This window comes from Ranitomeya imitator, chromosome 3, assembly GCF_032444005.1.
Source record: "Ranitomeya imitator isolate aRanImi1 chromosome 3, aRanImi1.pri, whole genome shotgun sequence".
Lineage (NCBI taxonomy): Eukaryota > Metazoa > Chordata > Amphibia > Anura > Dendrobatidae > Ranitomeya > Ranitomeya imitator.
This window is the reverse complement of record NC_091284.1, coordinates 343216612-343231586: the sequence shown is the minus strand read 5'-3', so window position 1 is coordinate 343231586 and position 14975 is coordinate 343216612. Positions and strand designations below refer to the sequence as shown.

The 14975-nt window shown below is 41.1% G+C and overlaps 1 protein-coding gene across 2 annotated transcripts in view; it reads left to right on the top strand.

Moving 5' to 3' along the window:
- Positions 1 to 14975, top strand: part of LAPTM5 (lysosomal protein transmembrane 5) — a 186186-nt gene that overhangs the window by 18550 nt on the left and 152661 nt on the right. For both annotated transcript variants that reach the window (XM_069756797.1, XM_069756798.1), the window contains exon 2: positions 13242 to 13332. In XM_069756797.1, the coding sequence (XP_069612898.1) occupies positions 13242 to 13332 (91 nt within the window). The remainder of the gene's footprint in view (positions 1 to 13241; positions 13333 to 14975) is intronic.

Genomic DNA, 14975 nt, shown 5'->3' with positions numbered 1-14975 from the left:
ATCAGTACAAAATCTACTCAGAAATTGATCTGTGCTGCAGAGTTGTATTTTGTAGCATGTCAATTTTTGTTTAAAAATTTTCTTTCGGCTTTACCTTTACAATGCATAGCTTCAAACCTGCATTAAATGTACAGCAAAATCCAGGACAAATATACATGTGATTTTTTCTTTTCCTGCTTTATCTACATCCGCAGTGAACAATAACCCCTTAAGTAAACTTATTGAATGTTTTTGGGGATTTCCAAACAGAAATAAAATAAAAAATCAGACGCTTGAGCAAATTTTGTCCAATTTCTTTCTTATAGAGTTATTGATATTTTTCCAGTTAGCTATGAAAAATTGTTTGTTGTTTTTTAACATAGTTTTTTTATGAACTGTCAATTTATAAGTTCTATTATAGCACCTTGGACATTTTTATTTAATACTGTGTCCCAAATGCAAATTTAAGAAAAACCCTTGTCAAAGATGTTGTCAACTAAGCCTGGTTTCCAGCCGCTCTTGGACCCTTAGGGCTCATTCAGATGCGCATATTATACGTATGTGTGCTGTCAAAATAACAATGTGACATCACACCGACCAAAAGGGCTGTTTAAATGACAGTTTTTCACGAGTGTGTAAAAAAATTGCAACATGCCCTATTCTTTTCAGAAATATTGGAAAATGTACTGCATCTGATTTTCACAGATACATTTCATTATTAATTATTATTTTATAATGTTGATAATGATGATGACGATGTTGATGTAAAAACGGATGTCACAGGATGTCACACAAAAGTAAAATACAATCACATGGATGGCACATGAATGACAATATGGATGAAAATCGTATGAAATTTCTGCATGAAAATTGTTTAATTTTTCAAACATTTGTAGGACCCTAGCATGGAAATGTTTGAATAAAGTTGCTTGAAACATTTTGCTTATCATTATACGGAATATTGCCATGTAAAAGTATATACATTTGGCATTATTGTACAGGACAGTACATTATAGGGGGTTGCTCTGCTTGCCTCCTTCACTCTGTTCGCAGCTGATAGGGAAAGGTTGAATGCTGCCATTTAAATGATAACATATGACTATGAGTCCGCTGTATTCATTGATTACTCTTAGTAGCCAACTGGCTCAGTATTTTTAGATGAGCAGGTTAATAGAAGAGTAGATCTTTCTCAATACTATGCTTACAAGGGGAAGCAAATTCAGCTGGCAGGTTTCCTCTAAGTTTCATGATAACAAAACACCCTGCACAATAAAATGACTTCACGGCTTTGACATATACTGTATACTTCTTGCATACTGTGCCCCAGTCCCATAAAGTATATAGTCACAAAAGGACTTTGTATTTTATAGTCACTGGGGTGTCTGCGGTATACTAAGAACCGCGGTTGCTGTGAAATACAGTCGTAGCAAAAGCTGTAAATATCGATATTGCTGCGAAAGTCATAAATATAGGCATGCAATAAATAGACATAGCTGGCATCTTGCCGCAGCTGCTGTCTGTGGTTGCATTAGTGATGGCAGGTGCCATGGTGAGATGACTATCTTGGCTCAGAAATGATGTATTTATTTCTCAAGGGAGTCCAAGTTTAACTGAGAATGGAAACTTGCCTTACCAGTAACATGGAGGATGAAAACGTTTCCAGTTAGTGGTGAGCTATGTGCATGGGTGCAGAAAATAGGCAGCAGCCAGAGAGTTACGTACGGAGCAAAGTTAAACTCTCATAATAATCATAAAAGGCACAATATTTTGCCCTTGTTTTATGATGGTAGAAATTCTGATAAATCAGTGAAAGCTATAACTGTGGGCAGGTACTATATAGGCAGCGGTATAAAGAACCCTAAAGAATTAGTGCTTAGATTCATTCTTAAAGGGAACCTGTCACCTGAATTTGGCGGGACCGGTTTTCAGTCATATGGGCGGAGTTTTCGGGTGTTTGATTCACCCTTTTCTTACCCGCTGGCTGCATGCTGGCCGCAATATTGGATTGAAGTTCATTCTCTGTCCTCCGTAGTACACGCCCGCACTACAGCTTTCTATGTAGCAGTGAGCTGCTTATCATAAAAGGGTGCCAAGCTCTTGTGCCCAAGCAATGATGAGCTACTAGAGCTAAAAAAAAATCATTGCAAGTAAACAACAAGACAGAGCTTGATAAGAGAGGCATCACTTAACCCCTAAGCTCTACCTCACTGTCTTCAGATTACAAAGCAAAAACCTGCTGACAGATTTCTCTGAAAAGACTTCATAAAGGAACAACTTATTGAAGGCTATGTTTTTCCACTTTCTGGAAATCATCTATACATTTCATGATTGATCAGTCAACCATGTAGTGCATGGATGGGACCGATCTGTAAGTAAGGGAATCACTTACACCGTGGTTCTCTTGTCTGGCTCGTACAGAGGATCTCATACACTAGGACATATCAGCAGGAGTTGTCATTGTGAGATAAGCCAACAACAATGTTTCAGCGAAGCTTTGGTTTATGCTCTTCTTTTATTTGGCATAATCATTTGTTCTTAAAAAGTAACAGACGTAAAAATAGCTTTTCAGTTTTTATTGTTTTTTGTAATCTTGAATTCAAATTTATTGATATTTGAGTAACGATGAAGATAAACGTTAGTCAAGTATATAGCAATTTGCATATTAAATTTCCCAGAGGAGCATTGCACGGCGAATAAGCCTCCTTACCTTGACAAGCCAGAGCTGGTATGTCACTCTCTACAAGGAGAAACGATACCCCTTAGACCCCAGTCCAGAGCCTCTCATCTAGCCAAATTAGCTCTCATGCTTCGCACTGATGAAGGCCAACAGCCCGAAACACCGTGTCTGCGAATTGAGATACTTTTATCCTAAGTCATATTGCACGACTCGCTAAAGGGTTGATTGTGACTTGAAGGATTACTACTTCCAACAGGTGGCGCTATAGAGTTTAAGTCCTCTTTTTCTCTGAAGACAAGTGATATATTAACATCATTGTAGGCATAAAACCTAAGACAGAAAGAATATGAACATATACCCTACTGTAAGAAAGTAAAAGCAGCAGCGCATGAAAATAGCATAAGGGGCTTAGTAAACACTGTTTTAAGTTAAGAAAAAGAGTAAAAGCCATTCTACCAGCGTCAGGGTGTACCCAAATTAGGGATGGTCCTAACTGCCAGCATTAAAACCTTACCATGTGTCAAAGTGATGTTAATGTGATTAAGAGCCAAGCAGGATCGGGCCCTGAACATGAGTACTTAGCAAAATGGGAAGTTATATAAACTTAATATCCAGCTCAAAGAAAGGGAGGCCACACACTTACCTGCAATAAGTGCAGAAACCTGAAACTTAACAAAAAAAAATGAATTGGAGTATAAGTTGGTCTGCATGCATGTTCACAGTGGCCATTAAGCAGATAAAACCTAAGAAGGAACCAAAATGAACCTATACCCTGCTGTAATCAAATAAGTAAAAGCAATAGTACATACAAATAATATTGGGTACTTAGAAAACACCATTTTTTATTTAAAAAAAAGTGTAAAAGGCATCCCAATGGTATCAAAGTGTACCCAAATTCAGGATGGTCCTAACCTCAAGTATTAGAAGTATTAAAGGTTAGGACTAGCCCTAATCTTGACCATGGTGGGATACATTTTACACTTTTATTTTTATTTAAAACGGTGTTTACTAAGTAACCTTCGTTATTTATATGCATGTTTGTGTGAGGCCCCAGGGTCCTGGTTGTCACAGTGGCAATGCTTTTGTCATGGGGAGAGTGATGTCAAACTTGGAAGCGATGGAGGATTCCTTTTAACAGGTAATTAGCACATACAATACCATTCTGACTTCAGACCAGAAGGGGGAGCTCTATACCCAAAATCGGGGGAGCTGCTCTCTCTTTGGTCGGGAGGAGTTAGTTGCTAGGCAGTTGGGAAGAATTAGACAGTTGGTGCCAGACAGCAGACTGGAGCAGTCTGAGGCAGAAGGACGGGTGAGGGGCTGTACAGAATGAGATGCTGTAGCTCTTAGTGAAATACAGAAGGAAGAACAGCCCTTAGCTAACGTGGCAGAGAGCGAAGCACAGGAGTGTGTCTAAAGGGGAGAATAGCTGTAACTGGGCTACATTCCTGATTGAGCGCAGACACCGGTAGCCAAAAGACCGAGGCTTTTGTGGGACTCTAAGACACATAGCAGAAACCGGCAGGACAGCTGGATTATACATCACCTGTTCGCCCTAACACCCAGGAGACACAGTGAAACAGAGCCCGGGTCATGATAGAGACCCTGTAAAAAGGCTCGAGTCACCTGTCATACGGGTTTGTGTCCCAGTTCAACAAAGGACAGAGATAACTGAGAGGACCTTGCTACAAAGCCATAGGCAGTAAGGGACAATAACACCACAGCGCTAGAAGGAAGGCTTTTAACTCCACCTGACAAATCTGGACTCTGAACTCGCTTCCAAGCCAGCCGGACCCTGCCTGTACCTGTGATCTGGTGCCCTGGACTTTGGCTGCCTGCTACCATCAGTAAACCAGGTATAAAGATTGCCCAGCTGTGTCCTTCGTTCTTTACTGCACCACTCACCATCCTCCATCTATTCATCAGGAGCCCTGGGGACCTACTTCACCTGTAGGAAGTTATACCATATGGCTGCCATAACATCACCCCAGAGGAGCCTTTAAGCAGCGTCGGTCCCTACTGACCAAATACCACAGGTGGCGTCACAAACTTTCCTAATTTCAAAAACCCTATAAAGACCTTCCCTTTAACATGGGCGCCCAGGGCCACAGACTGGGTCACCACCGCCATGACACGTCCCTTTGAGTAAGAGACCCAGTACCGAGTACCCCACTGCCCTGGCGGGCGTATAATTTTGGCGTCACAAACAGGATGGACCAACCCAGTAAATGGGTTTTGTGCGCCTAAGAGACTGTGCTTTATTGAGAAACTACAGAGACTTTGTTGGATTGTATGCCAGAGACTTTAAAGAGCTTCTAAAACATCACCATCAAAACATCGCCATAACTGCATCACATCAGTTAGGGTTGGGGCTACAGTTCAGGTTAGGGTTGGGGCTAAAGTTAGGGTTAGGGTTGGGGCTAAAGTTAGGGTTAGGGTTTGGATTACATTTACGGTTGGGAATAGGGTTGGGATTAGGGTTAAGGGTGTGTCAGGGTTAGGGGTGTGGTTAGGGTTACCAGTGAGATTAGGGTTAGGGGTGTGTTTGGATTAGGGTTTCAGTTAGAATTGGGGGGTTTCCACTGTTTAGGCGCATCAGGGGCTCTCCAAACGCGACATGGCGTCCGATCTCAATTCCAGCCAATTCTGCGTTGAAAAAGTAAAATAGTGCTCCTTTCCTTCCGAGCTCTCCCGTGCGCCCAAACAGGGGTTTACCCCAACATATGGGGTATCAGCATACTCAGGCCACATTGGACAATAACTTTTAGTGTCCAATTTCTCCTGTTACCCTTGGGAAAATACAGAACTGGGGGATAAAATATAATTTTTGTGGGAAAAGTTTTATTTTTTATTTTCACAGCTCTGCGTTATAAACTGTAGTGAAACACTTGGGGGTTCAAAGCTCTCACACCACATCTAGATAAGATCCTTAGGGGGTCTACTTTCCAAAATGGTGTCACTTGTGGGGGTTTCAATGTTTAGGCACATCAGTGGCTCTCCAAACGCAACATGGCGTCCCATCTCAATTCCAGTCAATTTTGCATTGAAAAGTCAAATGGCGCTCTTTCCTTTCCGAGCTCTGCCATGCGCCCAAACAGTGGTTTACTCCCACATGAGGGGTATCAGCGTACTCAGGACAAATTGTACAACAACTTTTAGGGTCCAATTTCTTCTCTTACCCTTGGGAAAATAAAAAATTGGGGGTGAAAAAATAATTTTTGTGAAAAAATATGATTTTTTATTTTTATGGCTCTGCATTATAAACTTCTGTGAATCACTTAATGGGTCAAAGTGCTCACCACACATCTAGGTAAGTTCCTTAGGGGGTCTACTTTCCAAAATAGTGTCACTTGTGGGGGGTTTCAATGTTTAGGCACATCAGGGGCTCACCAAACGCAACATGGCATCCCATCTCAGTTCCAGTCAATTTTGCATTGAAAAGTCAAATGGCGCTCCTTCCCTTCCGAGCTCTGCCATGCGACCAAACAGTGGTTTACCCCCACATATGGGGTATCAGCGTACTCAAGTCAAATCGTACAACAACTTTTGGGGTCCATTTTCTCCTGTTACCCTTGGTAAAATAAAATAAATTGGAGCTGAAGTAAATGTTTTGTGAAAAAAAGTTAAATGTTCATTTTTATTTAAACATTCGAAAAATTCCTGTGAAACACCTGAAGCTTTAATAAACTTCTTGAATGTTGTTTTGAGCACATTGAGGGGTGCACTTTTTAGAATGGTGTCACACTTGGGTATTTTCTATCATATAGACACCTAAAAATGACTTCAAATGAGATGTAGTCCCTAAAAAAAAATGGTGTTGTAAAAATAAGAAATTGCTGGTCAAATTTTCACCCTTTCAACTCCCTAACAAAAAAAAAATTTTGGTTCCAAAATTGTGCTGATGTAAAGTAGACATGTGGGATATGTTTTTTATTAAGTATTTTGTGTGACATATCTCTGTGATTTAATTGCATAAACATTCAAATTTGGTAAATTGCAAAATTTTCAAAATTTTCGGCAAATTTCCATTTTTTTCACAAATAAACACAGGTAATATCAAAGAAATTTTACAACTGTCATAAAGTACAATATGCCATGAGAAAACATTGTCAGAATCACCAGGATCCATTGAAGCGTTCCAGAGTTATAACCTCATAAACGGACAGTGGTCAGAATTGTAAAAATTGGCCCGGTCATTAACGTGCAAACCACCCTTGGGGGTAGTGGGGTTAAAAATAACAGCCACCAAATGGAGCGCTATGAGGAGTGCAGGAAAAAGAGGGGTGTGCCATTGTGGGTGGAGCCTGAAGAGAGAGCGTGAAGAGGAAGCGGGTACCGTGCTTCGAGAGGAACCGCAAGTGAGGACGCCATGCAGCAGAGCTGTAAGTGAAGACGTCGTGCAGAGGTGGCGTCACAAACTTTCCTAACTTCAAAAACCCCTTTAAAGACCTTCCCTTTAACATGGGCGCCCAGGGTCATGGACTGGGTCACCACCGCCGTGACACGTCCCTTTAAGTATCAGACCCGGTACTGATTACCCCACTGCCCTGGCGGGCGTATAATTTGCTTTTACTTATTTACTATCAGCAGGGTATATGCTCATTTTGTTTCTGTCTCAGTTTCCTTTTTCTGTTTAACCCCTTTACCCCCAAGGGTGGTTTGCACGTTAATGACCAGGCCAATTTTTACAATTCTGACCACTGTCCCTTTATGAGGTTATAACTCCGAAACGCTTCAACGGATCCTGGTGATTCTGACATTGTTTTCTCGTGACATATTGTACTTCATGATAGTGGTAAAATTTCTTTGATAGTACCTGCGTTTATTTGTGAAAAAAACAGAAATTTGGCGAAAATTTTGAAAATTTCGCAATTTTCAAACTTTGAATTTTTATGCAATTAAATCACAGAGATATGTCACACAAAATACTTAATAAGTAACATTTCCCACATGTCTCCTTTACATCAGCATAATTTTGGAACCAATTTTTTTTTTTGTTAGGGAGTTATAAGGGTTAAAAGTTGACCAGCAATTTCTCATTTTTACAACACCATTTTTTTTTAGGGACCACGTCTCATTTGAAGTCATTTTGAGGGGTCTATATGATAGAAAATGCCCAAGTGTGACACCATTCTAAAAACTGCACCCCTCAAGGTGCTCAAAACCACATTCAAGAAGTTTATTAACCCTTCAGGTGTTTAATAGGAATTTTTGGAATGTTTAAATAAAAATGAACATTTAACTTTTTTACACAAAAAATTTACTTCAGCTCCAATTTGTTTTATTTTACCAAGGGTAACAGGAGAAATTGGACCCAAAAAGTTGTTGTCCAATTTGTCCTGAGTACGCTGATACCCCATATGTGGCAGTAAACCACTGTTTGGGCGCATGGGAGAGCTCGGAAGGGAAGGAGCGCTATTTGACTTTTCAATGCAAAATTGACAGGAATTGAGATGGGACGCCATGTTGCGTTTGGAGAGCCACTGATGTGCCTAAACATTGAAACCCCCCACAAGTGACACCATTTTGGAAAGTAGACCCCCTAAGGAACTTATCTAGAGGTGTGGTGAGCACTTTGACCCACCAAGTGCTTCACAGAAGTTTATAATGCAGAACCGTAAAAATAAAAAATCATATTTTTTCACAAAAATTATATTTTTGCCCCCAATTTTTTATTTTTCCAAGGGTAACAGGAGAAATTGGACCCCAAAAGTTGTTGTCCAATTTGTCCTGAGTACGCTGATACCCCATATGTGGGGGGGAACCACCGTTTGGGCGCATGGGAGGGTTCGGAAGGGAAGGAGCGCCATTTGGAATGCAGACTTAGATGGAATGGTCTGCAGGCGTCACATTGCGTTTGCAGAGCCCCTAATGTACCTAAACAGTAGAAACCCCCCACAAGTGACACCATTTTGGAAAGTAGACCCCCTAAGGAACTCATCTTGATGTGTTGTGAGAGCTTTGAACCCCCAAGTATTTCACTACAGTTTATAACGCAGAGCCATGCAAATAAAAAATATTTTTTTTTCCACAAAAATTATATTTTAGCCCCCAGTTTTGTATTTTTCCAAGGTTAGCAGGAGAAATTGGACCCTAAATGTTGTTGTCCAATTTGTCCTGAGTACGCTGATACCCCATATGTGGGGGGGAACCACCGTTTGGGCGCATGGGAGGGCTCGGAAGGGAAGGAGCATCATTTGGAATGCAGACTTAGATGGATTGGTCTGCAGGCGTCACACTGCGTTTGCAGAGCCCCTAATGTACCTAAACAGTAGAAACCCCCCACAAGTGACCCCATATTGGAAACTAGACCCCTCAATGAACTTATCTAGATGTGTTGTGAGAACTTTGAACCCCCAAGTGTTTCACTACAGTTTATAACGCAGAGCCGTGAAAATAAAAAATCTTTTTGTTTTCCCACAAAAATTATTTTTTAGCCCCCAGTTTTGTATTTTCCCAAGGGTAACAGGAGAAATTGGTCCACAAAAGTTGTTGTCCAATTTGTCCTGAGTACGCTGATACCCCATATGTTGGGGTAAACCCCTGTTTGGGCACACAGGAGAGCTCGGAAGGGAAGGAGCACTGTTTTACTTTTTCAACGCAGAATTGGCTGGAATTGAGATCGGACGCCATGTCGTGTTTGGAGAGCCCCTGATGTGCCGAAACAGTGGAAACCCCCCAATTATAACTGAAACCCTAATCTAAACACACCCCTAACCCTAATTCCAACGGTAACCCTAACCACACCTCTAACCCTGACACACCCCTAACCCTAATCCCAACCCTATTCCCAACTGTAAATGTAATCTAAACCCTAACCCTAACTTTAGCCCCAACCCTAACTGTAGCCCCAACCCTAACCCTAACCCTAGCCCTAACCCTAGCCCTAACCCTAGCCCTAACCCTAGCCCTAACCCTAGCCCTAACCCTAGCCCTAACCCTAGCCCTAACCCTAACCCTAGCCCTAGCCCTAACCCTAGCCCTAACCCTAGCCCTAACCCTAGCCCTAGCCCTAGCCCTAACCCTAGCCCTAACCCTAGCCCTAATGGGAAAATGGAAATAAATACATTTTTTTTTATTTTTCCCTAAATAAGGGGGTGATGAAGGGGGGTTTGATTTACTTTTATAGCGAGTTTTTTAGCGGATTTTTATGATTGGCAGCCGTCACACACTGAAAGACCCTTTTTATTGCAAAAAATATTTTTTGCAATACCACATTTTGAGAGCTATAATTTTTCCATATTTTGGTCCACAGAGTCATGTGAGGTCTTGTTTTTTGCGGGACGAGTTGACGTTTTTATTGAAAACATTTTTGGGCACGTGACATTTTTTTATCGCTTTTTATTCCGATTTTTGTGAGGAAGAATGACCAAAAGCCAGCTATTCATGAATTTCTATTGGGGGAGGCGTTTATACCGTTCCGCGTTTGGTAAAATTGATAAATCAGTTTTATTCTTCGGGTCAGTACGATTACAGCGATACCTCATTTATATCATTTTTTTATGGTTTGGTGCTTTTATACGATAAAAACTATTTTACAGAAAAAATAATTATTTTTGCATCGCTTTATTCTCAGGACTATAACTTTTTTATTTTTTTGCTGATGATGCTTTATGGCGGCTCTTTTTTTGCGGGACAATATGACGCTTTCAGCGGTACCATGGTTATTTATATCTGTCCTTTTGATCGCGTGTTATTCCACTTTTTGTTCGGCGGTATGATAATAAAGCGTTGTTTTTTGCCTCGTTTTTTTTTTTTTTTTCTTACGGTGTTTACTGAAGGGGTTAACTAGTGGGACAGTTTTATAGGTCGGGTCGTTACGGACGCGGCGATACTAAATATGTGTACTTTTATTGGTTTTTTTTTTTTATTTAGATGAAGAAATGTATTTATGGGAATAATATTTTTTTTTTTTTTTCATTATTTTGGAATATTTTTTTTTATTTTTTTTACACATTTGGAAATTTTTTTTTTTACTTTTTTACTTTGTCCCAGGGGGGGACATCACAGATCAGTGATCTGACAGTTTGCACAGCACTCTGTCAGATCACTGATCTGACATGCAGCGCTGCAGGCTTCACAGTGCCTGCTCTGAGCAGGCTCTGTGAAGCCACCTCCCTCCCTGCAGGACCCGGATCCGCGGCCATCTTGGATCCGGGGCTCGAGCAGGGAGGGAGGTGAGGAGACCCTCGCAGCAACGCGATCACATCGCGTTGCTGCGGGGGGCTCAGGGAAGCCCGCAGGGAGCCCCCTCCCTGCGCGGTGCTTCCCTGCACCGCCGGCACATCGCGATCATCTTTGATCGCGGTGTGCCAGGGGTTAATGTGCCGGGGGCGGTCCGTGACCGCTCCTGGCACATAGTGCCGGGTGTCAGCTGCGATAAGCAGCTGACACCCGGCCGCGATCGGCCGCGCTCCCCCCGTGAGCGCGGCCGATCGGCTATGACGTACTATCCCGTCCAGGGTCAGATAAGCCCAGGGCACCTCGACGGGATAGTACGTCTAAGGTCACAGAGGGGTTAATTATCAATGTGAACATGTCCTAATTTGCATGCGCTCCAAACATTGTACACACAGCTCTGTGTTTAGGGTACAGTATATTTGTCCATCTCCATACATAGAAGTCAGGGGACTGTAGCAAAGGTGCACTGTCCAGTGCTTCTAGAACCATGGCATGTAGAATGAAATCAGAAATATTTCATCGGATTACGGTATTACATTGATTGTATTTGCTTTACTAACTGATATAGCACCACCATATTCCACAGGTTTGTTTAACAGTTTATTTTTTTCTCATTTTATCTATTTTATATATGCATTTATTTACAATTATTACTTTCTTAAATAAAGAATTTTTATAATATAATAATTACTGATAGCAGTGCTAACTGAGGCTCAGTGGTTAGCACAGCAGCCTTGCAGCGCTGGGGTCTTGGGTTCAAATCCCATCAAGGATAACATCCGCAAGGAGTTTGTATGTTCTCTCCGTGTTTGCGTGGGTTTCCTCTGGGTTCTCCGGTTTCCTCCTACATTCCAAATAAATACTGATAGGGGATTTAGATTGTGAGCCCCAATGATAACAGTGATGATAATGTCTGTAAAGCGCTGCAGAATTAATGGTGCTATACAAGTAAATAAATCAAATAATGTCAGGGCTTTTATTAAATGAGTTGTCTAGCAACATTCCTTAGATGCCCTGCTCTACAATGCTATCTTATGAAAAGTCTGAAACATAGAGGCTTTCTGCAGTTGGATATACCACTGGCTCTCCTTCTCAGTAAGGGAGATTAGTAGTTTTCGGAAGACAGATTATTACTTAAATAAACCTGTCTGCAGTTTCATGCTGTTCTAACCACGGACAGCATGAAATATGGTCAGGCTCCCTAATTATAATGAACTGCTTCTTAAGAGGACATTTATTGAGACTGGCATTTCATATGCCAATCTTAATCTGAAGTACGCTGGGGAACAATACGCCAAAAGTCGGAATTGAAAATTAGTATTTATTAAAGTCTTGAAATAGAAAAAACATTTGCAAAGTGATTCATGTCATTTACATCCATTCCTATGGTAGCACTGAACGTAGCAGTAAGTTTACCCATATTGAACAAACAGATACTGTGCTTCATCTGTTCTTCTAATACGAACGGTTTATGAAATAGTTCAGTTTAAGGCAAGATTTGTACAAGCACGGAAATTGTCAAACCTAATTTATTTTTAGCGTTTTCAATTAATTTTTGTGCAATACAATAATTGGACACACTAATGATAGAAAACATAGTCAGGATTGCATTTCTGACAAATAGGTTGGCTTTCTGCCGGCTGGTGGGTCATGGTTGCTGCTAGCTATACGTTGCAACGCAAACACAGGACTAGCGTTTGTGGTGATGGGGTAGCATGATGGTGAGAACTTCTGTTGTGCAGCTACATATACTAATTTGAAAAGCTCAGGCAGACGTCGGGGGATTTCGGTACGATCTCAGAGCACATTGCAAGGACTGGCTGCGGCTCTCTCAACTTGAACGTCAATGCTTGATATATGTCTATAGGTTGTCACAGTCATATCGGAGTAAAATAGGGCTGTATCACCATATTTGTCCCAACGAAAAGACTGCATCTTTTCCAGAAAACAATCATACTGTTCTTAGGCTACGTTCACATTTGCGTTGTGCAGGGCTGCGTCGGCGACGCAACGCACAACGCAAACAAGAACGCATGCAAAACGCATAGTTTTGCGACGCATGCGTCCTTTTTTTGCCGGATTTTGGACGCAAAAAAAATGCATTTTGCTGCGTCTTCTGCACCCTAACGCTTGCGGCAAAAAATACGCATGCATCGCAAAACGCATGCAAACGCATGTCCATGCGCCCTCATGTTAAATATAGGGGCACATGGCGCATGCGTCGCCGCGGCTGCGCCCGACGCAGCTCGGCAGAACGCAAATGTGAACGTAGCCTTCGTGTCTCCAATAATGTACCAACACAGCGTAGCCTTAATTGATGAAGCTGTATACCGCAAAATATTCTTCATTCCATGCCACTCAATGCTAAATACATTCATACTGAGCCTATATTTTTCTGTTGCAGGGAGTGAATGTTATACTCTTTATTGAATATTCAGTTCAGTTGGACAAAAGGAAGAACTGCTGTATTGAGCTGAGCAATGTGAACCCCATTGGTGAGTTCATGTATCTTGTACACTACTGTAATTTGGCAGCTATCTGTTTCTGAGTGCAGTGGATGGCATGACTGAATGCGTTCCTGTGCATTTTACAGTAAGAAATAGCATTCAATGCCGTGCTATAATGTCCTCGGAATGAATCACTGAGGCATACATTGGATCACATTGTCTCATTTGTTCTGCTCATCATAAATAGCAAAAAGTATTGAACTGAATCTTAAAAAAAGTAATTTATGACTGTCACGTAAATCAAAACTTTGCATAAATCAATAGAAAAGGGTTTGCAAGAAGCATTGTCAATTATCTTATCATAGAAATATGCTTTTCTGCTCACTTTTGAACCATGCCATCCCCTCCCTCCTGCCTCCTCATTCATCATCCACTCTGAAAAATAAGTCAAACTAGTGTTGGTCAAAGCAAGATGGACAGGATGCACTGCCTATTGTACTCTGTGGAGGGAAAGGAGTGACGAGTTCTCATCGCAATTAGAGGCCAGCAGAAATGGTCAGACACAGATAGATGGAGATGTAGATGTAAGTAATAGTTTTGTCTAACACCAGTGCGGCATTCACAGCCACACAGCTCAGTACTATTGTATAGTATAGTATTATATAGAATGAATGCATTCTGCTTCTCATGTTTTTCATGTGTTAAAGAGAAAGAAGAGCAGAAATCCACTCGCTCTTATGTGCTGTTCATGGAATACAATATAGTGGCTGGTCTCCACTCCGTAGGTCGGAGAGGGCTGAAAATTAGAAATAGTGCGACATACTGTAAGTCACTTAATGGCCAGAAATAGTGTAATTCCTTATGTGAACACATAACAGCCTATGCAGAAAAGTTACCTCAAATGACAGATATGCATTCACATTATTTTTTTGTTTTAAACTGTATGTACTGTATCATTATAAATGTTTTTTATGGGTGTCAGGACCGAGCATTCCTACATGAATAATTTCCTGGAAAGTGGATGGGTCGTTGTGGGCCAGTTGAATGGCCATTAAGGTCTCCCGATCTGACCCCCTTAGACTTTTATGTTTGGGGTCATCTGAACTCAGTTGTCTATGCTATGAAGATACGAGATGTGCAGCATGTGAAACAACGGATACTGGAAGCCTGTGCTAGCATTTCTTCTGCGGTGTTGGTATCAGTGTGTCAAGAGTGGGAGAGGAGGGTTGCATTGACAATCCAACACAATGGGCAGCACTTTGAACACATTTTATAAGTGGTCAAAAACTTGTAAATAACTCATGAAAGAATAAAGTTATGTTAAAACCAAGCACACCATTGTTTTTCTTGTGAAATTCTCAATAAGTTTGATGTGTCACATGACACTCTTCCCATTGAAAAAAATAAAGTTGGATCCAAATTGGCTGACTTCAAAATGGCTGCCATGGTCACCACCCATCTTGAAAAGTTCCCCTCTCCCAAATACTAACGTGCCACAAACAGAAAGTTGATATCACCAACCATTCCCATTTTATGTAGGTGTATCCATATAAATGGTCCACCCTGTGTTATGTATTCTGTTCTGATTATATTGTTTCAACGTATTTATTGTAATATCTAGAACAGGTGATCAAATGATCACAGGTTCATATAATCTAATCAGACTAAAAGAAAGCAAAAATAGTTTTTAA